At 65.0% G+C, this 24,563-nt stretch overlaps 1 protein-coding gene across 3 annotated transcripts in view; it reads left to right on the forward strand.

The window, feature by feature from the left end:
* Positions 1 to 24,563, forward strand: part of SEPTIN9 (septin 9) — a 106,560-nt gene that overhangs the window by 10,938 nt on the left and 71,059 nt on the right. The window contains exon 2 of one of the 3 annotated variants that reach the window (XM_045572147.1): positions 2,893 to 2,949. In XM_045572147.1, coding sequence (XP_045428103.1) covers positions 2,893 to 2,949 — 57 coding nt within the window. Of the gene's footprint in view, positions 1 to 2,892; positions 2,950 to 5,378; positions 5,491 to 8,293; positions 8,601 to 24,563 lie in introns of those variants that run through there. The other 2 variants (XM_045572146.1, XM_036412252.2) reach the window with 2 other exon arrangements.

Genomic DNA, 24,563 nt, shown 5'->3' on the forward strand with positions numbered 1-24,563 from the left:
ATGAGTGCGGGAGGGATGAGTGCGGGGAGGGATGAGTGCGGGGATGGAGGGATGAGTGCGGGGAGGGATGAGTGCGGGGATGGAGGGATGAGTGCGGGAGGGATGAGTGCGGGGAGGGAGGGATGAGTTCGGGGAGGGATGAGTGCGGGGAGGGAGGGATGAGTGCGGGGATGGAGGGATGAGTGCGGGGAGGCATGAGTGCGGGAGGGATGAGTGCGGGGATGGAGGGATGGGGGTGCGGGAGGGATGAGTGCGGGAGGGATGAGTGCGGGGAGGGATGAGTGCGGGGATGGAGGGATGAGTGCAGGGAGGGATGAGTGCGGGGATGGAGGGATGAGTGCGGGAGGGATGAGTGCGGGGATGGAGGGATGAGTGCGGGGAGGGATGAGTGCGGGGATGGAGGGATGAGTGCGGGGATGGAGGGATGAGTGCGGGGAGGGATGAGTGCGGGGATGGAGGGATGAGTGCGGGGATGGAGGGATGAGTGCGGGGAGGGATGAGTGCGGGAGGGATGAGTGCGGGGAGGGATGAGTGCGGGGAGGGAGGGATGAGTTCGGGGAGGGATGAGTGCGGGGAGGGAGGGATGAGTGCGGGGATGGAGGGATGAGTGCGGGAGGGATGAGTGCGGGAGGGATGAGTGCGGGGATGGAGGGATGAGTGCGGGAGGGATGAGTGCGGGAGGGATGAGTGCGGGAGGGATGAGTGAGGGGATGGAGGGATGAGTGCGGGGAGGGATGAGTGCGGGAGGGATGAGTGCGGGGAGGGATGAGTGCGGGGATGGAGGGATGAGTGCGGGGAGGGATGAGTGCGGGAGGGATGAGTGCGGGAGGGATGAGTGCGGGGAGGGAGGGATGAGTTCGGGGAGGGATGAGTGCGGGGAGGGAGGGATGAGTGCGGGGATGGAGGGATGAGTGCGGGGAGGGATGAGTGCGGGGATGGATGAATAAATGCGGGGAGGGAGGGATGAGTGCGGGGAGGGATGAGTTCGGGGATGGATGAATAAATGCGGGGAGGGAGGGATGAGTGCGGGGAGGGATGAGTGTGGGGAGGGATGAGTGCGGGGATGGAGGGATGAGTGCGGGGAGGGAGGAATGAGTGCGGGGAGGGATGAGTGCGGGGAGGGATGAATGAATGCAGGGATGGATGAGTGCTCGTGGGAACGGGACGGGAGCCTGTCCGGAAGGCGCTGGGGGGGGCTGTCGGAGGGGGGCTGCAGCCTGGGCCCCTCCCCGAGCAGCTTGACTCACTGTAGGTGGGAAAGGCCCCCGGGGCCCCCTCGGTCCCTGCAGTGGGTGAAGGGCGGCCTGGAGTCCCCGATGACACCCAGAGCCGCCCTGGCAGCCGTGTGTGTGTGTGTGTGTGTGTGTGTGTGTGTGTGTGAGTGTGTGTGTGTGAGTGTGTGTGTGAGTGTGTGTGTGAGTGTGTGTGTGTGTGTGTGAGTGTGTGTGTGTGTGAGTGTGTGTGTGTGAGTGTGTGTGTGTGTGTGTGTGTGTGTGAGTGTGGTGTGTGTGTGTGTGTGTGTGTGAGTGTGTGTGTGTGTTTGCGCGCGCGGGGAGGGCGCGGGAATCACGTTCTGTTCTTGCCCCCGAGGGGGGAGAGGGGGAGTTCAGCTCCAGCCTGGCCCAGATCTGGCCCCGCTGCCCCTGTGACAGCCCTGCCCCGGGAAACCCCCTGGCGCCCCCTCCCCTCTCCCTCCCGCGGGCCCAGCTCCCCATCTGGGCGGAGGTGGATTGGGGTTCGTCCGGCCTCCGCCCCATGTGGCCCCGACAAGCTGCTCCCCCGGGAGACCCCGCGCCTCAGTCTATGAGCGGGGAGAGGAGGGGAGTAGGGAAGGGGAGGGGGGAAGGGGAGGGGAGGGGAGGGGGGGAGAGGAGGGGGGAGGGGAGGGGGAAGGGGAGGGGAGGGGAAGGGAAAGGGGAGGGGGAAGGGAGGGGAAGGGGGAGGAGGGGGGGAGGGGAGGGAAGGGGAGAGGGGAGGGGAGGGAGGGGGAGGGGAGAAGAAGGGGAGGGGGGAGGGGAGGGAGGGGGGAGGGGAGGGGGGAAGGAGGGGAGGGGAAGGGGGGAGGGGAGGGGAAGGGAAAGGGGAAGGGGGGAGGGGAGGGGTGGGGGGAGGGGAGGGGAGGGGGAAGGGGAAGGGGAAGAGGGGAAGGGGAGGGGAGGGGAGGGGAGGGGGGAAGGGAGGGGAGGGGGGGGGGGGAGGGGAGGGGAGGGGGGAAGGAGGAGGGAAGGGAGGGAAGGAGAAGGGGGGAGGGGAAGGGAGGGGGGAGGGGAAGGGGAGAGGGGAAGGGGGGAGGGGAGGGGTGGGGGGAGGGGAGGGGAGGGGAAGGGGAAGGGGAGAGGGGAAGGGGGAGGGGAGGGGAGGGGAGGGGGGGAAGGGAGGGAAGGGGAAGGGGGGAGGGGAGGGGAGGGGGGAAGGGAGGAGGGAAGGGAGGGAAGGAGAAGGGGGGAGGGGAAGGGAGGGGGGAGGGAAGGGGAGAGAGGGGAAGGGGAGGGGAGGGGAGGGGAGGGGGGAAGGGAGGGAAGGGGAAGGGGGGAGGGAAGGAGAAGGGGGGAGGGGAAGGGAGGGGGGAGGGGGGAAAGGAGGGGGAGGGGGGAGGGGAGGGGAGGGGGGAGGGGAGGGGGAAAGGGAGGGAAGGGGAAGGGGGAGGAGGGGGGGAGGGGAAGGGGGGAGGGGAAGGGGGAGGGGAGGGGAGGGTCCGGTGGGAAACGGTTGTGGAGGCTCTGCCCAGCGCCGGCCAGCAGTGGCGCTGGGTCCGGGGTCACCTGGGAGGACCGGCCTCTGGCCTGGAAGGGCCGCTCCCCGGTTCGGGGCCCCCGCAGGGCCAGGGAGAGGAGGGCGGTGTTAGCCCGCCCCCGGGGCCTCGCTGACCTCTGCCTCTGCCTTTGTGTCCAGGAGCCACGCGGACCCCCAGCGGGCGTCTCTGGAAGTTTGGTGACGCGGCCGGCCCAGGTAAGTGGCCGCTCCGCCGGGGCCCTCTGTCCGGGCAGCGGGTCCCTCACCGGCTCGGCGGGGCTCTCCGGCCTGGGGCCCGCCCTCCGCCCTCCCCCGCCTCCCCGGGCTCCCGCCTCCCTGCCCGCCCGCGTGGCCGGCTCCGGAGCCGGCTTCCCGGCCTGCCGGTCCCCGCGGCCCCACCCCGGACGTGCGCGTCACCCGGTTCGTCTCCTTTATTCCTGCGTTTGTGCGGAGTGACTTCCCGCTGAGTGTCTGCGTGTGGCTCGTGGCGGTGACATGGCCAGTCCCTGCCCCCGGCCCGGGCCCCCGCGCCGATTCCGGAGCCGCGCGCTGGGCCGGCGCTGACCGCCCCCCCCCCACCTCGGGGCTGGGCGCCAGACCGGAGGGGCCGAGGGCGGGAGTGACGCGGTGGGGGTGATGGTGGGCGATGTGACACAGGGTGTGGGCGAGGCCGCTGGGTGCAGGTTGGGGCCGGGGAGGGAGGGATGAGTGGCGTCCGGCGGGAGGTTCCGGGGGGAATGATGTGTGACTTGGTTAAGCCAGGTCCCCACCCCGTCAGCCAGGCCAGGTCGCTAACCACTGGACGGCCTGGTCGTTGCTGCTTTTGGGGGGAGGGGCATTCCTGGGGGTCTGCTCCGACTCCTCCTTCTCCCCGGCGAGCTGGGGCGGGCCCCTGGGTGTGCCACCCTGTCAACTCGCTCTGCCCCCAGACAGCCCTGGGCGGGGCTGCCATGGTCCGGGCCAGGCCTGGGTCAGGCTCGGTCCCTCCTCATCCCGCCCCCTCTCCCCCCCCGGAGCCCCCGCCCCCGGCCCCGCCGTGGGCGTTGGCGGAGCCCCCCTGACAGGCGGGGTGACAGGCGCCATGAGCTTCACACCCACTGCAGGGCCCTCCGGCTGCCGGGCCCGGCTCCAGGGCTCCGGCCCAGGTCCCTGTCCTGCTCCACCGTATCCGGGCGGCCGGGGGCCTGGCCTCAGGGATGGCCGGGTCTGGCGGGCACGGGGGCACCCGGAGAGGGACACCCCGAGCCTCTGAGTGGCAGCCGGGCTCCCGCCTGGACCCTGCAGCCCGGAGCAGGCCGGGGGGGGGGGGGGGGCGCATGGCTCCAGAGCAGAAGGCCCGAGGGCGCAGACTCTGAGCTCTGCCTGGCGCCGCCCCGAGTGCGCGGAAGGTGACATCAGCGGCGCGGAAAGGTCACGGATGACCCGGCGCCACGCGGTGGGGCGGCAGCGGGGGGAGAGGAGGAGCCGCCAGGGGCTGCTCAGGGGCCCCGGGGGGAGGGACCTCCCTGGGCACCGGCCGCCGGGAGGAGCTGGCTGGCGGAGCGGGCGCATGCAGGCTGTGGCTGAGGGGCCGCGGGTCACCTCGGCCGGCGCGGGGACAGGAGCGCCCAGGGGACCTCCAGAGCGGGGAGGGCGTCCGGCCCAGAGGTCCTCCAGACCCAGCGATGGGCCCGCCGATGGGCTCCACGTGGGCAGAGGGCAGCGCTGGGCCCAGGGTGCGAGGCCCGGCTGAGGCTGCCGCCTGCCGCCCACGGGAGAAGGGGAGGACTCGGGTCTGGGAGTCGCCCTGGACAGCGGCCACGCCTACGTCCGGTCTAAAGACGCCCCCGCGACACCCTGCCAGGATGGGGCCCACGAAAGGTCCCCAGATCAAAAACTCAGAGAGAACCCCCATCCTCCCCGCCCAGGGCGGACTCGAACCCGAGGCCGGTGCTTATACCCGCCGGGTCCCGCTCCCTCCCTGCTCCCAGGCGCAGGCTGCCCCGGGGCACAGCCCCCCTGTCCCGTCGCTGAAGGCATCCTCCTTCCAGAGCACCTCCATCCCACGCTGTCAGCCCCGAGCAGCCGGCCGGCCGGGGGCTCCACTCCCCGCCCGGCCTTCCTCTCCCTTCCTCTCCGGCTGCCCTCGGGAGGGCCGGGGAGGCCGGGCGGCTCCCGGTGCAGGAGGAGGAGGAGGCCAGCCGGTCCGCAGGGCAGGGGCTCACAGGTCATCCCTGAGCCACATAAACCCGGCCAGAGGGCGGCGCTCCGGCCACACGTGGCAGCCACGTGGGGCCCGGGGGCGCTGACATCACCGTGGGGAGCCGCGCCCGAGGCTGGCGGGCAGCTGGCACGCGCTGGGCCCTGGAGCTCACGGCCCCGGGCGGGCGCAGCAGGCCGGGCCCGCGGCAGAGAGAGCGGCTGGGGCGGCGGGTCCGGTGCTCTGGGGGCTGTGTGCACACAGGGGCGCCGGGCGACCGCACCAGGCCCCGGGCCTGCACCCCGGGCTCCGGGAAGGGGCTGCCCGCTGGAGACCCGCCCTCCGCGGGGAGCCCCCGGCCTGGCTCCCGCCCCCCAGACCTGGACGGACCCCCCGGCTGCCGGGGCAGAGCCTCCGCTGTGCTTACGCAGGAACCCGGCGTGGAGGGGCGGCGAGAAGCGGGAGAAGGTTCCGGAGAGGAATGCAGCCGCCCCAGGCCCGGGATCCGGAATCGGCCCTGCAGCGGCCAGACAGGCCGCCCGCTGAGCTGGCGGGGACGGTAGCCGAGGCCACAGGAGGTCAGGGGGCGGGGCCCTGGTTTATAACTCAGGGAAGCACACGTCGTGGTGGAGACTTTTAAAGGGGGAAGTTAAAAATAATAATAATAAAAAAAAAATAAAGGGAGAGGTGGCGGGGCCCTGGGCTCACGGAGGAGGATGGGCCGATGCCTGCGTGAGGGGGGAGGGGGCTGGCCCTGGACAGCGTCCCCGCAGCCCCCCTCCCCCGCCCCCGCAGGGCACCGGCCTGCGGCCCCTCCCCAGGCCCCTGCTGCCCCCGCAGTCCCCCCCATGCTCCTCCTTCCCTCCGGGCCTGGTGGTGCTCAGGGACCGGGGCTGCGGGAGACACGGATGTGCTGTGCGGACGGGGCAGTCCTCACTCTTCCTCCCCGCCTGCCCGGCCCTGGGAGGCGATGGAGACATGGACAAGAGAGGCCGGAGTGTGGGAACCCGGTGCAGGGCTGTGGGCAGCGGACGAGGCGCGGGCTGGAGCCCTGCCCGGAGGGGCTGCGGGCGCCTGTGCCCACCCCAGGGCGCGGCCAGGCTGGTGTGTCCCGGAGCTGTGGCCTGGGGGCGGGTGGGTTTGTGGGTTCAGGGAGGGAGGAGCTGTGGGGGGGAGGCCGCCCCCCGCAGGGCCCCCCGGCTGTACCTACCGGGCCTCGGGCCGGGAGAAAGCTGGGGCGCCCGGAGGCTGGAGCCACGTGGAACCCACTTGGGGGACGGGGCCGGCCCCCTCCGGCCTGGCCTCACCCCGCCTCCCGCCGGCCTCTGCGCTGGCGCGTGACCCACTCAGGCTCATCCAAGCCGCCAGGTGTTTGGTTTCGGACGATCCCCGCGAGCAGGATGCTCGGACTGTCGGGCACGGGGAGGGGGGTGGGGGGGAGGACCTCCAGCCAAACTCTGTCCCGGCGGGGGGGGGGGGGGGGGCGGGAGAGCGAGAGCGAGCTCACGCCAGGGAGGTGAGCCGGCCCGGCCCCGCCGCCCGCCCCCCGCCCCCCGCCCCCGGGGACGGTGCTGGAGACCGGCATCCACGGGGTTTCCCGACGGGCCTCCAAAGTCACTGCAAAGAACACGTTACGTTTATCATCAGAAAACCAGTGAGGAGGGTTTGTGAAATCCGGAAAGAGGTGAAGTCAACAGAACTCCCCTCACCCCCCGTGGCTCCGACCTCCTCGCGGTCAGAGTGCATTTCAGAGGGAAAGGGCCTCAGCAGAAGCCGCCGGGGGTGCGGCTCTCCAGCCGTGGCCCGGTGCGTGGTGGTCCCGTGGCCCGGTGCGTGGTGGTCCCGTGGCCCGGTGCGTGGTGGTCCCGTGGCCCGGCGCGTGGTGGTCCCCTGGCTGGGCTCACGCGTCCCCACGCGCTGGGGCCTAACGGCTTCCTCTCGGCTCCGGAGGCCGCGCCCGCAGGTGGAGGGGTCCGTGCCCGCCTCTCCCCGCTCCGGGGCGGCCGGCATCCTGTGGCCGGTGGCCGCTCCCTGTGTCTCCGAGGCCAGCGTCTCCCGGCCCCTCCGCTCCGTCTCGCACCCCCACGCCCGGCGGCCGGTCTCCGCCCCCTCCCTGGGGTCCGGGGGAAGCGTCCGGGGTCCACCCTGCCGTCCGGGTCACCTCCCTCTCAGGTCCTCCCCGAACCCGCCCACGAGGACCCTCTCCACGGAGGCGCCGGGCCCGGGGGACGTGGCTCCGCCTCCCGAGCCCGCAGCCGCCCTTGGGCCGCCCTCCAGCTCCGCTGAGGGCAGGCGGGTGTCCCCAGAGTCCGGGCATTGCCTCCGCCCAGGAAGAGGCCCTTGTTATGGGCAGACTGCATTGGGGTCCTGTCCTGGGCAGGAGGGCCGGGGGCAGGGGCAGGGCCGCCCTGCAGAGAACCATGCCGGGCGGCTGGCCGGTCACGGGGACACCCAGCCCACGTGGCGGGCGGGATCCGTGCACTGAGGGCCGCACGGGGTGGGTGGGGGCAGCAAATAACGAAAATGAGCAAAGGGCAAACGTGGCTTCAGCTCACAGGGGTGGCACTCTCCGCCGGCCGGCAGGCCCACGTGGCGGGCGGCTCAGCGGCGGCCACAGGCCCGCCCCCTCCCGGGAGGAGCGGACGGCCGCGTGGCCGGGGAGCCGCACACTCCTCACCGGCCGAGCGGGCAGGCGCTGTGTCCGCGGGCCCGGCCAGCCCTGGAGGTGAGGGAAGCTTCCGGAGCAGCGGTGTCCCGGCTCCCTGCCCCCCCCCCCCCCCCCGCCCCCGCCGCCCGGGGCCCAGGCAGCAGCGGGAGCCCCCGCCCGCCCTCCCGCCCGCCCCTGCCAGAGGCGCTGAGTCTGGGGAAAAGGGCGCGGCTCCCGGGGACAGCTGAGACTCCCTGACTCATGCGTGTGGTAGGAATCTTCCAGGAAGTCTGTCCCGCTCCCGCTGCAGGGCGGGGCGCTGCTCGGCCACCGCGGGCGGACAGACGGACGCCGGGCGCCGGGCACCGGCAGCTGCTGCTTGGGCTCCTGGGCAGGTGCTCCTGAGGCCGGTCAGCGCCCCTCCTCCTCCTCCTCCTCCTCCTCCTCCTCCTCCTCCTCCCCTGCTGCTCGGGGCAGCCGCCCGGAGGAGCCGTCGGACCGGGAGAGGAAGGCGGGAGCCGCCAGGAGTCTGACTCCCGGGCTCCGGGCAGCTTCTCGGAGTGGATATCAGCGAGCCGAGCACCACGGCCGGGCCGGGGGGCGGAGAGAGGCCGCGGGGAGCCGAGCTGCCGCCCAGCCCGGCACGGCCCTCCCTGCCGCTCCCGCCGCCCGCCCGCCCGCCCGCCCGCGGGCCGGACCCCTCGGGCCCAGTGCTGGTCGTGCCCCTGGTCCTCCTCCCCCTCTCCCCCGTCCTCCTCCTCCTGCTCCTCTTTCCCTTCCTCACCGGCCTCCTCTTCCTCCTCTTCCTCCTCTCCCTCCTGCTCCCCTTCCTGCTCCCTCTGCTCCAGCCCTCCGATTAGTCAGTGCTCCGCGGGGCCCCGGAGCGGCACATGGAGGCGTGAGCGCCCGGCCGCGGACTGAGGAGCTCCTGGAGGCGGAGGAGGCGGAGGGAGGGCCACGGAGAGCGAGGAGCCCCTGAGCTGGGACGGGACGCCGCCCCTGCCAAGTCCGTGGACGTGATGGAGAGAGACCGGATCTCAGGTAGGCGAGCGCCCCCCCCCCCATGCTCCGGGGACCGGCGTCCCGGCCCGCTCGGGCTCACGCTGTGGACCGGCTGCTCCCCCTGCGGGCTGCTCTCCCTGGGGGCTGCTCCCCCTGCGGGCTGCTCCCCCTGGGGGCTGCTCCCCCTGGGGGCTGCTCCCCCTGCGGGCTGCTCCCCCTGCGGGCTGCTCCCCCTGCGGGCTGCTCCCCCTGGGGGCTGCTCCCCCTGGGGGCTGCTCCCCCTGCGGGCTGCTCCCCCTGGGGGCTGCTCCCCCTGGGGGCTGCTCCCAGGTCGTGGCAGGTCACGCTCCAGAGGCGAAGCGGCCGCCTCTAATGTATTAAACGTGGCCCCTCCCTGTACCATCCCCCCGCCGCTGTCCCCCCCCCCGCGTCGGGAGGCGCTGGGACAGGCCGCGGCCGGACGCCGGGGGCGGTGGGGACTTGGCGCCGGGTCTGGCGGCGGCAGGCGGGGACAGCGGCTGGTGGCTCCTTCGTCCGCCGTGCGGTCTGCGCCGTCGCTGCCGCCGGCCCGTCTTCCAGGCCGCGGGCTCCTCCCGAAATAGCTCTGTGCCGTCCCGGCCTGATTACAGGGAGGAGGAGAGGGGCAGATGCGTGCGTGTGTGCGTGTGTGTGCATGTGCATGCGTGTGCATGTGTGTGCGTGTGTGGCGTGGGGGGCGTTGGGAGGATCGTGCCTGGCTGACGGGCTTGTGCGGGCCGTGCTCCCTGGGAGCCTGTGATGAGAGGGGCAGTGGCCACGTTGGGAGGGACCTTTCAGGCCGGAAGGTGAGCAGCTGTGGCTCTGCCTGCATCGCCGTGTGAACCTCTGGCCGCGCCACAGGCAGGAGGGGCCGGGGGCTGGCCCCCGAGCCGTGAGCCCCAGAGCCAGGCCAAGTGGCCCCCCATGTCGGCAGCCCCCACGGAGCCGGCCCGGACCGGGGGACACAGACCGGGGGACACAGACCGGGGACACAGACCGGGGACAGACCGGGGGACAGACCGGGGGACAGACCGGGGGACAGACCGGGGGGACACAGACCGGGGGGACAGACCCGGGGACACAGACCGGGGACACAGACCGGGGACACAGACCGGGGGACAGACCGGGGGACAGACCGGGGGACAGACCAGGGGACAGACCGGGGGGACACAGACCGGGGGGACAGACCGGGGGACACAGACCGGGGACACAGACCGGGGACACAGACCGGGGGACAGACCGGGGGACAGACCGGGGGGACAGACCGGGGGACAGACCGGGGGACAGACCGGGGACACAGACCGGGGGACAGACCGGGGGACAGACCGGGGGGACAGACCGGGGGACAGACCGGGGACACAGACCGGGGACACAGACCGGGGGACAGACCGGGGACACAGACCGGGGGACACAGACTGGGGGACAGACCGGGGACACAGACCGGGGACACAGACCGGGGACAGACCGGGGGACAGACCGGGGACACAGACCGGGGACACAGACCGGGGGACAGACCGGGGGACAGACCGGGGACACAGACCGGGGGACAGACCGGGGGACAGACCGGGGACACAGACCGGGGGGACAGATCGGGGGACAGACCGGGGGACAGACCGGGGGACAGACCGGGGACACAGACCGGGGACACAGACCGGGGACACAGACGGGGGACACAGACCGGGGGACAGACCGGGGGACAGACCAGGGGGACAGACCGGGGGACACAGACCTGAGGCAGGCGAGGGCGGCCAGGAGAGGGGCTGCCCTGAGGGCCCGGGAGGAGGCGCCTCGGGCCAGGCCGGCCTCCCGCCCGGGCTGTGTCCGCTCTGACCGCGATGGGTGACTCCCGCTCACGATGGCTCCGCCGCCGCCGCGCCCCTCGGCCGGCCGGGCCCCGAGCAGGGCTGTGCGTCCCGGCCGCTGCCCGCTCTGCGCGCCGTGTGCCGGCCGACCCTGTGCCAGCCGGAGGGCGCCAGGTCGCGGTGCCGTGGCTGGCTGTTCGCCGCGGGGCTGGGAGGAGGCCAGGCAGAGGGGCCCGTGCCCGCGGGCGGCACCCACACCTGGCACGGCGGGCTCCCCGCGGGGGGGAGGGAGCCGTGGACTCGCGGTGTGCGCTGAGCTTGGTGACGGGGCCCGCGGGGCGGACGGGCTCAGGAGCCAGGGTTTCCTGCTCAGCGTGGCAGGGCCGCTGGTCCGGGGCCACCGAGGGCCCACGGGAGGCCTGGCCAGAGGAGCAGATGTGGGCCCTGGAGCAGAGTCACGGGGGCACATCTGGTTAGCACACAGGGCGGGGCGGGGGCGGGGCGGTGGCAGCCAGTGTCCGGCCGCGGCCCGGCCTCTGTTTCAGATGACCCGGCCTGGGCCAGGGTGACCACAGGGTGACCACAGGGGACCGGAGAGCTGGCACACGGGGGTGGGGGGGTCGCTGGGGACGCGGGAGTGACGGCCACTTCGTGGCATCTCCGCTCAGCAGAGCCCACAGCTAGTCAGGAGCTGACAGCGGCCGGCTCTGGGCCTGGCCGGGCGGGGCCGCCCTTTGCCGGCAGCAGGGGGAGGCGGGAGGGGAGGCAGCAGGGGGAGGCGGGCGTGGAGCCTCCTCTCTGTGCGTGAGGGGAAGACCGGGCTTCCGTGAAACCTCATTCGGATGCATCTTTTAAAAACACAGAACAATGCCCTCCCTGCCGGCGGGCTCCGGGGCTGAGCGTCGGCCTATGAGCCAGGAGGTCAGGGTTCGATTCCCAGTCCGGGCCCAGGCCCGGGTCGTGGGCTCCATCCCCAGTGGGGGGCGTGCAGGAGGCAGCCGGTCCGTGATTCTCTCGTCATTGGTGTTTCCATCTCCCCCTCTCCTTTTTCTCTAAAATCAGTAAGAATCCGGCTTAAGTGAAAACTCACCCTAGAAACCGGTTCCGCGGAACGGTTAGAACTTTGGCCCAAAAGCCAAAGGGTTGAGGGTTCGGTTCCGGTCAGGGGCACGCACCTCGGTTCCAGGTTCCATCCACGGCCCAGGTCACGTGCATGCAGGAGGCAGCCAGTCATTGTGTCTCTCTCATTGGTGTCCCCCCCCCCTCCTCATTCTCCTTCTCCTCCTCCTCCTCCTCTTCTTTCTCCTCCTCCTCCTTTAGAGAGAGCTGAACTCCCTCTAATGAGATAGTATTTGCAGGTGAGGATTAAAAACAGCCACAAAAGCGAACAAACAAAACCCACTCCCGTGAGGCTGTCACCGCTCATGCCCACTGGCCTGGTGTGGAAGGTGTGTCCAGCCAGCTCTCACCACTGCCCAGTGGCTGTCCGTGAAGGGCTGGCTGGGACGGGCGGGTCTGCCACCTCGGGAGGGCCCGGGGGCAGATGGCCTGGGCTCCACCGGGGTTGTGAGCCGGACCCGGCCGTGTCAGGCCCCCTGGCCTCCCGGACAGCCGGGCTGAGTCGCGCAGGGACTGGCCGCTGAGACTGGAGCCGCTCCTGCCGCCCCGCCCGCTCCTGCCCGCCGGACGCTGTGGCTCTCACAGACTGAGCCCTTTCGTCTGGTTCCAGCTGGCCTCTCCGTCCTCCCATCCCTCCGTCCTCCCGTCCCCCCGTCCTCCCGTCCCTCCGTCCTCCCGTCCCTCCGTCCTCCCGTCCCCCCGTCCTCCCGTCCCCCCGTCCCCCCGTCCTCCCGTCCCCCCGTCCTCCCGTCCCTCCGTCCTCCCGTCCCCCCGTCCCCCCGTCCTCCCGTCCCCCCGTCCCCCCGTCCTCCCGTCCCTCCGTCCTCCCGTCCCCCCGTCCTCCCGTCCCCCTCTGCTGTCCCCCTTACTTCTGGGTCCCGGGCACTTGCCTCTGGCCTGGCCGGGCTCTGGTCCTGGCTTCCTGGACCTGCTCTCGCCCCCTCAGCTTCACTGGGTCTGAGATGAGGGGCCCGAAGCCCCGGCCCTGAGCCCTGAGCGCCCGGGACTGGTCCCTACAGCCGTTTCTCTGCTCGGTGACCAGCACACAGGCCTGTGCTCGCCCTCTTTTCCCCTCTCCATCCCTCTCTGTCCCTCCCTGTCCTTCCCTGTCCCTCTCTGTCTGTCTCTGCTTCTCTCTGTCCCTCCCTGTCCCTCTCTGTCCGTCTCTGCTCCTCTCTGTCCCTCCCTGTCCCTCCCTGTCCCTCTCTGTCCGTCTCTGCTCCTCTCCGTCCCTCTGTCCTTCTCTGTCCGTCTCTGCCCCCTTGGTCCCTGAGCTCCTGGGGTTCACACTGGGTGGCCTTCGGTCTCGCTCCTCCCACCTTCTGCCAGCCCAGCCCTGGCCGTGTTGCCCCTCAGCCCGGCGGTGCGTCCACAGGGCCCGGGCGCCCAAGGCCGCAGCCGCAGAGTCCGAGCTGGGAGGGTCACGCTGGGAGTCGCTGTCCGCTCACCGCCCAGGAGGGACGGCTTCGGAGCGTCGGGGCGACAGAGCGAGGGAGCTCAGCTCCGGCTCAGGGTCCTCGTCCCGAGGGAAGTGTGGTCCCGGGCTGTGCCCGCACGTGATTGGGGGGACACAGAGCAGGCCCTGCAGCCCGGCCCCGCTGGCAGAGAGAGCGGCTCGGGAGGAGGGCCGAGTGCCGGACACGTGCATGTTCCATGCCTGAGCGCCACCCCATGTGCCGCCCCGAGGGCCCCCCACTGCCTGCAGCCCCCACTGCCTGCAGCCCCCACTGCCTGCAGCCCCCACTGCCTGCAGCCCCCCACTGCCTGCAGCCCCCACTGCCTGCAGCCCATGCATGACCCTGACGGGGAAGTGGGTGCAGAACACCTTCCGGCCAGCAGGTGGCGGTGCAAGCCTCCGGAGCCCCGTTCCTCCTGGGTGCGCTGGGCCCTGAGCTCCCAGTGGCGGCTCTGGCCGGGGGAACAGGTGGGAGAGGGGGCGACACCGTGAGCCCCAAAGGCACCCCTCCTGGCGCCCCACCACGTCGTCCTGAACAGCGGGGTTCGGAGCTGGGGGTTTGGGAGGGAGGGTCCCGCCACCCCCTTCCTCCCCTGCTTTTGGTCGGTGTGCCCGATCTGTTTTAAAACGTCCCAGCGTTTCCTGTGAAAACTGTGGCACAGACGGGGGAGGCGGAAGAGGGGCAGAGTGAGCCCCCACGCCGCCCCCTCGGTCCGCGGTGGGCACCCGGCTGGGGGCGTCACCACGCGTCCGCCCGTCCCGGCCGCCCGCTGAGGCCTGGTGCATGCCGGAGGGAGTCTGACGGGCCGCCTGGCCCTGACACCGCAGCCTGCGTCTCAGGAACTGGAGTCCAGGCCGGTGCTCCCCAACGTCCCAGCAAACCCAATACGTGTCGAAAATCCCACAGATAAGACACCTCACTTAGCCCTGCCCAGTGTGGCTCAGTGGACAGAGTGTTGGCCTACAGACTGAAGGGTCCAGGGTTCGATTCTGGTCAAGGGCATGTACCTTGGTTGCGGGCACATCCCCAGTAGGAGGTGTCAGGAGGCAGCTGATCGGTGATTCTCTCTCATCAATGTTTCTGACTCTCTATCCCTCTCCCTTCCTCTCTGTAAAAAATCAATGAAATATATTTTTTAAAAAAGGGCCTGCATTTTTCACGGCCCTTTTCCCTCTCTGAAGCGAAATCTGTGTGCAGATCCCCAGTGCACCATCCTCTGTGTCAAAACTCCAATTGGAATACAGAACCCCGCACACGCCCCATGCCCCTTCCCAGACAGTGCCCCGCCACCCCGCCCCCTACCCCCCCTGAATTTTCCGCGATGGATGAACTCTGCCTGTTCAAATGTCCTTTAAAAAACGTCTTTGATTTCAGAGAGGAAGGGAGAGGGAGTGAGAAAGAAACATCCGTGATGAGAGAGAATCATGGACCTGCTGCATCCTGCACGCCCCCCATTGGGGATGGAGCCTGCAGCCCGGGCCTGGGCCTTGACTGGGAATTGAACCGTGACCTCCTGGCTCAGAGGTCGATGCTCAGGTCACTGAGGCCCGTCGGCCGGGCTGAATGTCCGTCAGATCCCCCGAGTGCTGCGGGTCTGGGTAGCTGTGGCGTGGCTGCCGGCTCGGCGGGTGGGCGCCGTGGGTCTGCTCCCGCCCTGGCCGTGTCCGCGGGCTCTGATGGATGCGGCCGCTCTGAGCCTCGTGGTCGCCATGTTTTGTGACACGTGCCTCCGTTTCTCTTGGGCAAATACCGAGAACCGGCATCGCCCGGCCGGAGCGCCGGTGTGAGTCCAGTTCTGTAAGAACTGCCGGATCTTCTCCCTGTGCTGCCCTCTCCCACGCCCGCCGGCGATGCGTGGCGTCCGGCTGCGCGGTCCTCCCTGCGGGGGAGCCGTGCCGGCAGGTCTGTGGGGGCGTCTCCTCCTGGCTGTAATTTGCATTCGCCGATGACTCAGCCGCCGAGCGCGTGTTCCTGGAATCGCTGGCTGTTCCGGTATGTTCCCTTGTGAAACGTCTTTCCGAAGCTTTAAGTCTGGGGTGCGTGGCTCTTTCTTATCCTTTCCTGGTCCTGGGCTTCTGTCAGAGGTGTGGTTTGCAGATGTATATGCACTGAGTGGCCAGGTTAGGATGATCTCTGAACCTATACTAATCTGGCCACTCAGTGTGTATATATATATATATATTTTAGAGGCCCGGTGCATGAATTCGTGCATGGGTGGGGTCTGGCCAGCCTGGCCAGGGAAGGGGACATAGGCAGTTGGCTGGCCAGCCTGCTGGTCAAACTCCTGGTCGAGGGGACAATTTGCATATTAGCCTTTTATTAGATAGGATATACACTGAGTGGCCAGATTATTATGCATTCAGAGATCATAATAATCTGGCCACTCAAAGTATGTATGCTTTTTACCAGTTTGCAGCTGGCCTATTAATTTTCTAATGGTGTCTTTTGATGAGCAAACGTTAGTGATTTTCACCCTGGCCGGTTTGGCTCAATGGCTGGAGTGTTGGCCTGCAGACTGAGGGGTCCTGGGCTTGATGCCGGTCAGGGGCACAGGCCTGGGTTGTGGTCTCGATCCCCAGTGAGGGGTGTGCAGGAGGCAGCTGATCCATGATTCTCTCTCATCATTGATGTTTCTCTCTATCTCCCTCTCCCTTCCTTTCTGAAATAAAAAGTATATATATATGTATATATATATTTATTTATATATGTGTGTGTGTGTGTGTGTGTGTGTGTGTGTGTATATATATATATATATATATATATATATATATATATATTTAATTTTGATGAGGCCTAATTTCACAGATTTCTCCTTTTTGGTTCCCATGTTCTGCCTTATTTATAAGAAAGTGTTGCCTACTTCCAAGTGGTAAAGATGTTTTTAATGTTGCTTCTAGAAGCTTCATAGCTGCAGCTTTTATTTTTGGCTTAGAGATCATCTTGAATTAATTTAGTCTGTGGCATGAGGTTAAGATGTATTTGCTTTTCTGCTTTTTGCTTTTCTGTATGGATTTTCAGCTCATTCTTTGCCGAGTTCCCAGCACCTTTGTGGAGCCCCAGTCACTGTGCACGTGTGTTTTAATCTGTAGATTCCATCACATTTGTCTGTCTCCTTGAGTGCCATACTGTCTTGATTAATGTGGCTTCATCAGAAGACTTAAAATAAGGTTCCCCAATATATCCAAAACATGGCTTTGGATAGTCTAGGTCAGTGGTTGACAAACTCCTTAGTCCACAGCGCCAAATACCAACAGGACAGCGTTTGAAATTTCTTTTGAGAGCCACATTTTTTAAACTTAAACTTCTCCTAACACCACTTCTTCAAAAGAGACTCGCCCAGGCCGAAAACTGACTTCTGCCCATGAGCCATGAAGTTTCAATTGCACTGTATGTGCACGCCAGCATGTGGTATTTTGTGGAAGAGCCACACTCGAGGGCCAGAGATCCACATGTGGCTTGTGAGCCACGGTTTGCTGACCATGGGTCCAGGTCCTTTGAATTCCCTTATAAATTTTATAAGTAGCATGTCAACTTCTACCAAAAGGCCGTGTGAATTTTGATTGGGATTGCAGGTCCCTTTAGATGGGCATTTTCACATCGAGTCTTCTAATCTTTAAACCTCATATGTCTCCATTTTTAAGGCCTTTCCATATTTATTTCTCTAATCTCTACAGAATTACATGTTCCCATAGGTTTCAAGGAATAGGTCTTCATGTCAGTTGTTAAACTTATTCCTCTTTTTATTTTTATTTTTTGCTGCTATTGTAAACTGAATATCTATTTTTTTAAATATATTTTTTATTGATTTTATATAGAAAGGAAGGGAGAGAAATAGAGAGTTAGAAACATCGATGAGAGAGAATCATCTATCAGCTGCCTCTTGCACACCCCCCACTGGGGATATGCCTGCAACCAAGGTACATGCCCTTGACCGGAATTGAACCTGGGACCCTTCAGTCCCCAAGCTGACGCTCTATTCACTGAGCCAAACCGGTCCCGGCTGAATATCTATTTTAAATCTCATGCTGCACTGTTTGCTGCTAGTATATAAAACTACAATAAGCTTTTGTGCATGAATCCTAGATCCTGTGACCTTGTCAACATCATTTATGACTCTAGTACTTGTTCTGTAGATATTTTGTGATTTCCTAAACAAGCAAATCTTCTGAGAATAGGCCGTGTTCCTTTTCCTTTTGGATCCTGTGTCTTTCATTTCTTTTTCTTATCTTATTGCATCGGCCACAGTTGCTAGTCCGATCCTGTACGGGAACTTTCAATGCGAACTCTAGATTTTCCCTATCGGCCTTTTGACAGGTTGTGGAAATCCCCCTTCTGTCCTTTATTTGCTAGAGTTTTTAAAACATGGGTGACGGTTGACTTTGGTAAGTGCTTTTTCTTATAGTAGTTCCCTCCCCCCCAGTCCTCAGGCATTACATCCCAGAATCCCCAGCTGGTGTCTGAAACCTTGGATAGTACCGAACCCTATACAGCAGTGTTTTTCAACCTTTTTTGGGCAAAGGCACACTTGTTTCATGAAAAAAATCACGAGGCACACCACCATTAGAAAATGTTAAAAAATTTAACTCTGTGCCTATATTGACTATATATAAAGTAATTCTCTTGAATAGGAATCAAATAAACACAAAGAAAGTATTTTATAATTACTTTATTATGAAATATTAAGTAAACAAAATAGTGAAAAATTATAAAATTCTTGTCTTGTCTGCACCTACGGCACACCAGGCAACAAGTGTGCCGCGGAACAGCGGTTGAAAAACACTGCTATACAGACTATGTTTTTTCCCCAACACATACATACCTACGACAAAGTTTAACTTAGAAAGCAGACACAGCCGAAGCCAGTTTGGCTCAGTGGATAGAGCGTCGGCCTGCGGACTGAAAGGTCCCGGGTTCGATTCTGGTCAAGGGCATGTACTTTGGTTGCGGGCACATCCCCAGTGGGAGGTGTACAGGAGGCAGCTGATTGATGTTTTTCTCTCTCATCAATGTTTCTAACTCTATCTCTCTCCCTCTCTGTAAAAAAAAACCCACAATAAAATATAGTTTAAAAAGAAAGAAAGAAAGAAAGAAAGAAAGAGAGAGAGAAAGAAAGAAAGCAAGCAGGCACAGGAAGCGCTGAACAGCAATAACTAACAATAAAAGAACAAGTGTAGCAACATACTGCAATGGAAGGGATGCAAATGGCGTTGGAGCCATGATTCACCAACATCATGGTGACGTGAGCGGCCCTGTGACCCGCCAAGGCCAGTCACCTCGGAGCCCGCAGTGTGGAGACGCCGGACGAAAGGACAGTTCACATTCCGGGCAGGACAGAAGCCTGGGGGCGAGATTTCATCACGCTTCTCAGAAAGGCTCGCCATTTAAAACTCATGGATTGCTCATTTCCGGAATGTTCCGTGTAAGATTCTTGGACTGCAGTTGCCTGTGGGTAACAGACTCGGGGGGGGGGGCTTCTTTCTTCTCCTTCCTTCCTTCCTTCCTTCCTTCCTTCCTTCCTTCCTTCCTTCCTTCCTTCCTTCCTCCTACTTACTTTGGTGTGTCCATTGGCCCGGCAGGAAACAGCCCACAGGGCGAGTGTAACATAAATAACTGTTATCGGAGAAGCCCGGCCGCTCGGCTCAGCGGCTGAGCGTTGACTATGAACCAGGAGGTCCTGTCAGGGCACAGGCCCGGTTTGGGGCTTGAACCCAGTAGGAGGGGTGCAGGAGGCAGCTGATCCATGAGACTCTCTCATCCTTGATGCCTCTCTCTCTTTCTCCCTCTCTCTTCCTCTCTGGAATATTTATATATATATGTTTTTATTTTTATTTATTTATTTTTAAAAATATATATTTTATTGAATTTTTACAGAGAGGAAGGGAGAGGGATAGAGAGCTAGAAACATCGATGAGAGAAACATGGACCAGCTGCCTCTTGCACACCCCCTACCGGTGATGTGCCTGCCACCAAGGTCCATGCCCTTGACCGGAATCGAACCTGGGACCCTACAGTCCGCAGACCCCCACGCTCTACCACTGAGCCAAACCGGTTTTGGCCATACATATATATTTTTAAAAGAATTATGATCTGATAGGAGGGGTTTAGCTCCTAAAAGGGCAAATGCAGGCCCAGAGGAGCAGGAACTGTAGGCATAAGCAGCAGTCATGCCGGGAGAAACGCTGGGAGGTGCCGGGGTCGCCGTGGCTGTGGTTTCGGCCGTGACGTGGCTGTGCCGTGGCTGTGGTTTCGGCCATGACGTGGCTGTGCTGTGCCTGTGATTTCGGCTGTGACGTGGCTGTGATTTCGGCCATAACGTGGCTGTGATTTCGTCTGTGCCGTGGCTGTGATTTCGGCTGTGCCGTGGCTGTGGTTTTGGCCGTGACGTGGATGTGCCGTGGCTGTGATTTCGGCCGTGACGTGGCTGTGATTTCGGCTGTGCCGTGGCTGTGGTTTCGGCCGTGCCGTGGCTGTGCCGTGGCTGTGATTTCGGCTGTGACGTGGCTGTGGTTTCGGCTCAGACATGGGAGTGCACGCAGGCCGCGGGAGCAGAGCGGGCAGCGGGGCTCCGTCCGCAGGAAGCGGCTGTGCCTCCGGAGTGAAAGGGAGCCCACGTGGCGAGGCGGTGTGAGCACGTCCCACTCACCTGGTGTCTGGGCAGAGAGAGCTCCGCGCGGGGAGGAGGGGGACACAGTAATGCTTCCAACGACGAAGGTTCTTAGAGAGTGAGGAACCCGCTTCTACAGCCTGGTAACGAGGAGCCGGCGGCCGATGGGAGCCTGGCCGGCCGCTCTCAGAGGCCCGGGGGCCGGAGACGCCCAGCCGCTCACCGGGGGACCCGCCGAGCCCCGAGGCCCCCCCGGGAGCGCCGCCGCCGCCGCCGGCCAGCGCCCCGGAGGCCGTGGGCCAGGCATGGGATCCGCCCGCCTGGGAACGCGGCTCCTCGAAATCAAACACAGAATCGCCATGTGACTCAGCAGTTCCGCTTCGGGGGCCGGCCCCCAGGAATGGGAAGCAGATGTGCGCGTACAGATGCGTGTGCGGCTCCGGGCGCTGCGCTGCGGGCGCTGCGTGTGCAGTGCGTGTGCTCGTGGCACCGAAACACACACCTAAAGGCGTTAGAACGTGGGTTTGGGTCGTGGCTACTGGCCACGCACGCGGAGGCAGGGGCCTGCGGGAGCCGGCGGCCGGGACACCTGCCCCCACCCCCCCGCGGGGGAGCCGCCGGGCTGTGGGGCAGCTCCGGGCAGACGGGTGGAGGGGCGGGCAGGGGACCCAGTCACAGGCACTGCCGCCCGGGGTCTGAGCGGCGCCCGGGCCCGAGGTGGCAGCTGTGCCCGAGGAGGGACGGGGCAGGGGACCAGGAGGGCGGCCAGACTGAGCGTGTGTGTGTGTGTGTGTGTGTGAGTGTCTGTGTGTCCCTGTGTGTCTGTGTCTCTTTGTGTGTGTGTGCCTGTACCTGTGTCTCTGTGTGTGTGTGTCTGTGTGTCCGTGTGTGTGTGTCTCTTTGTGTGTGTGTGCCTGTACCTGTGTGTCTGTGTGTCCCTGTGTCTCTGTGTGTGTGTGTCTGTGTGTCTATGTCTGCGTATCCATGTGTCCGTGTCCGTGTGTCTCTGTGTGTGTGTGTGTGTGTGTGTCTGTGTGTCCGTGTGTCTGTGTGTCTGTGTGTGTGTGTCTCTTTGTGTGTGTGTGCCTGTACCTGTGTGTCTGTGTGTCTCTGTGTGTGTGTGTCTGTGTGTCTCTGCGTGTGTCTCTGTGTGTGTGTGTCTGCGTGCCTGTGTGTGTGTCTGTGTGTCCCTGTGTCTCTCTGTGTGTGAGAGTGTGTGTGTCTGTGTGTCCGTGTGTCTCTGTGTGTGTGTGAGTGTGTGTGTCTGTGTGTCTGTGTGTCCGTGTGTCTCTCTGTGTGTGAGTGTGTGTGTGTCTGTGTGTCCGTGTGTCTCTGTGTGTGTGTGTGAGTGTGTGTGTCTGTGTGTCTGTGTCTGCATGTCTGTGTGTATGTGTGTCTCTTTGTGTGTGTGTGCCTGTACCTGTGTGTCTGTGTGTCTCTCTGTGTGTGTGTGTCTGCATGTCTCTGTATGTGTGTGTGTCTGCATGTCTCTGCGTGTGTCTCTGTGTGTGTGTCTGCGTGCCTGTGTGTGTGTGTGAGTGTGTGTTTGTGTGTCTGTGTGTCCATGTGTCTCTGTGTGTGTGAGAGTGTGTGTGTCTGTGTGTCCGTGTGTCTCTGTGTGTGAGAGTGTGTGTGTCTGTGTGTCCGTGTGTCTCTCTGTGTGTGTCTGTGTGCCTGTGTGTGTGTCTGTGTGTGTGTGTGTGCGTGTCTGTCTGTGTATTTGCTGACTCTGAGTGTGGGCAGCGGAAATGAGCCACGCCCCAGTGCAGAGGCGGGTCGGAGCAGGCAGCCCCGGTGAGGGGAGGAGAGGAGGAAGCGGGCGGGGTCTTGGGAAAGGAGGTGCGGGGAGCGGGAGCGGGAGCGGGGAGCGGGGAGCCGGCCTGCCACACCCTGCAGGCCGCGGAGGTGGCCAGGCGCTCCCAGCAGGTCTGCAGTCCAGTTCCCGGGGCCCCGTCTGCTTCCTGAAGCCCAGGGCCTCGAGCTGAAAGACAAGCGAGACTTTCCTCTGGGTGTGTGTGTGCACGAACATGTGTGTGCATGTGTGTGCATGTATGTGTGCACGTGTGTTGTGTGCACACAGATCTACACAACTTTCATTTTCCCATCTTCCTGACCACCAGAGAGAATTTCTTTAAAAAAATATTTTATTGATTTTTTACAGAGAGGAAAGGAGAGGGATAGAGAGTTAGAAACATCAATGAGAGAGAAACATCGATCAGCTGCCTCCTGCACACTCTCCACTGGAGATGTGCCCACAACCAAGGCACATGCCCTTGACCAGAATCGAACCTGGGACCTTTCAGTCCACAGGTCAACGCTCTATCCACTGAGCCAAACTGGTCAGGGCTCATCACTGATGTTTCTCTCTCTCTCTCCCTTCTTCTTTGAAAGAAATAAAAAGATGTCTTTTAAAAATGCCAGATGAGTGGGTGCCTGGGTCCCACTGGCATGAGTGACTGGCAGCTGATGGCTTTGGCCCAATCGCCTGTCTCCTTCCCGGCCCAGCGCCCCCCTTTGGGGGTGTGACGTTGACAACAGGGACCCCTCTGTCCTGCGTCGGACGGCGTCTCCGGGCGGCGTCAGGGGAACAGCTGGGGATTAGCAGTGCCTGTGGCTGGCGGGCCGCGCACCAGGCCCCGGCGGGGGTGCGGGTGATTGCCAGCCCCACGTGTGAGGCGAGGTGCCCGGGCCTGGGCGCCCGCCCCGCTCTGGACCGCGGGTCCCGGGGGGAGGGACTGCCTGCTGGGGCTGCTGGTTTGTGCGCCCCGGCCGCGTGCGAAGTGCCCGACGTGACTCGAGGGACATGTGGGCGCCGACGCTCCCGCCTGGGGGGGGGGCCCACGTCCACGTGCTGTGGCCGCCACGTCGGAAGCACCCCCGGGAAGGACCGCAGTTGGACGCGGGGGGCGGAATCACTCTGGCGTCTCCCTCCCTCGGCAGCTTCTGAGTTCCCATCCTCAGAAGAGGAGCCGCTGGGAAGAAGCTTCCGGTAACTGGGGCCGTGTCCCCCTGCGGGGAGGCGGTCCTGGGCCCGGGACGCCCAGTGCCCCCAGAGAGGGCCTCGTCTGGGGGGACCAAGCCCCGGCTGCCCACCAGTCGTGGGGAGGCTGGTCTGCGTTGTGGCTCATTGGTGCAGACACCAGCGGGCCCCACACAGGAGCTGGCATCTGCCCCCGCCCCCGGCCTCGGGGGCTCCCGCCCGGCCTGGCTGCCCCGGCGCCGGTCAGGTCCGATGCGTGGACGCAGGCAGGTTGAGCTCCCGTCGCAGGGACCCCACTGCCGCGGGGGGCCTGGCCGGCCTGGTGCCTGGGCTTCCGTGGGGCCTCGGGGCGGCACCGTGGGGCGGGGGGGGGGGGAGAGGAGGTGGGGATGGAGGGGAGGGCCGACCCACCGCCTCAGGAAAGCAGCTTTCCTCCTCCTCCCTCCTCCTCTCCCCTCCCCGCCCCCCTCAGGGGCCCCTCCAGGCCCCTCCTCTCTCTGGTTCTCTAAGTGGGGACCCTTCGCGGGCACAGAGTGGGGGCTCCCTGCCTGGGCCGGGGCTGGGAGAGGAAGCCATTGAGACGCTCGCCAGCGGCTGTGTTTACGACTTGGGATGTTGGCAGTCACCAGGGGTCACTTAGGGGTCACCAGGCGTGGCCGTTCGTCCAGAAGTGTCAGCTGGGCGGCTGCCAGGCTGCCGGCGGCAGGGCTGCCGAGCCCCGGCATCAGTTCGGTGCCAGCGCTGCGCCCGGGAGGCGTGAGGACCTGGCGTGGGGCTGGCCCAGCCCCTGTGGCATCTCCCGGCACCGCAGGGAGGGGGCGGGTGGAGAAGCCGGGACTTGGAGCCTGCGAGGCGGGCGTGCTCAGTCCGCGACCTCCTTGCAGCCTGGAGAGGGGAGGGGACGGCCGTGTTTGGGGGTCTGCCCTCGCTCCAGCAGTGAGCGTGGCTCCCTGTTGCCTCTCTCCTCCCTGCGCCTCCTGAGAGCACACACAGCCGGGTCGGGAGCATAGCACAGCCCACAGCCCACAGCCCCGTGCGCAGCCGTAGAGTCTCTGTTCACACCGCACCGTTCACACCGCGCCGTTCACACCGCGCCGTTCACACCGTGTCGTTCACACCAGCGTCACGCTGGCCCCCTCCCTCCCGCCTGCCCTGCATCCTTCGTCGGCCACATGGCCACCCTGTTTTTATTCTCTGACTTTCAGGCCGCCGTGAGCTTTCTTATGACCCGCGGAGTCGTTACCATAGGATAGATTCTAGTCTCAGTCTCCGAACCTCCCACTCCTCAGACAGCGAGCTGTGCCGGCTCTGAGGGTGTTCTAGAAGAATCCGTCCCACTCACCTGAGCGCGTCTGCTGGGGGTGTGTGCGTCCCTTCCCGTCCCTTCCAAGTCTGTGTCCATGCGGCTGTGGGTGGTCAGCCATGCGGGGTGCGTTTACACCACGGCGATGGGCGAACAGCTGTGTTTACCCCGCGGCGATGGGCAGACGCGAGCTCTCCCTGCACCCGCAGGTCGTAGCCGCTCCCCGGGCGCCGCGGTGCCGCCTGGCCTCCCCGTCTCAGCCACCCCAGCCTGCGGGCTGCGGGCGGCTCTGCTTTAACTGGTGTGTCCCACGGGCGGACCTCCTCCACCTGAAGACCTGGCTTTGCCCAGTCACCATCTGCACGCCCCCTCCTCCGGCTCAGACCCGGTGACGTGGGCGCGGACGGGGACGGGCGAGGCCTGCGGCTGGGCAGCGCCTGGGCTGTGTGGAGAGGGGGAGGGCGCTGGGAGAGTGGCCGGCCGCTGTCCGAGCGGACGTGTCTGAGCCTTAGGTCCCCAGGGGGCCGCCTGCACTGTTTCCGAGAGAAATGCTCTGGTTACCACCGGAGAGCGGAACCTCTCATCGGCCCTTCCACACCAGCTGGCCTTGCACACCCCGCTGAGCATGTGCACCAGGCAGGCTCTCTCCAGCGGCAGCATGGCCGCGGGCTCTGCAGATGCCGACCGCGGTGACTCATGGTCTAGAGTTTCCATGTGAC

This window comes from Pipistrellus kuhlii, unplaced genomic scaffold (genome assembly GCF_014108245.1).
Source record: "Pipistrellus kuhlii isolate mPipKuh1 unplaced genomic scaffold, mPipKuh1.p scaffold_m20_p_44, whole genome shotgun sequence".
NCBI lineage: Eukaryota > Metazoa > Chordata > Mammalia > Chiroptera > Vespertilionidae > Pipistrellus > Pipistrellus kuhlii.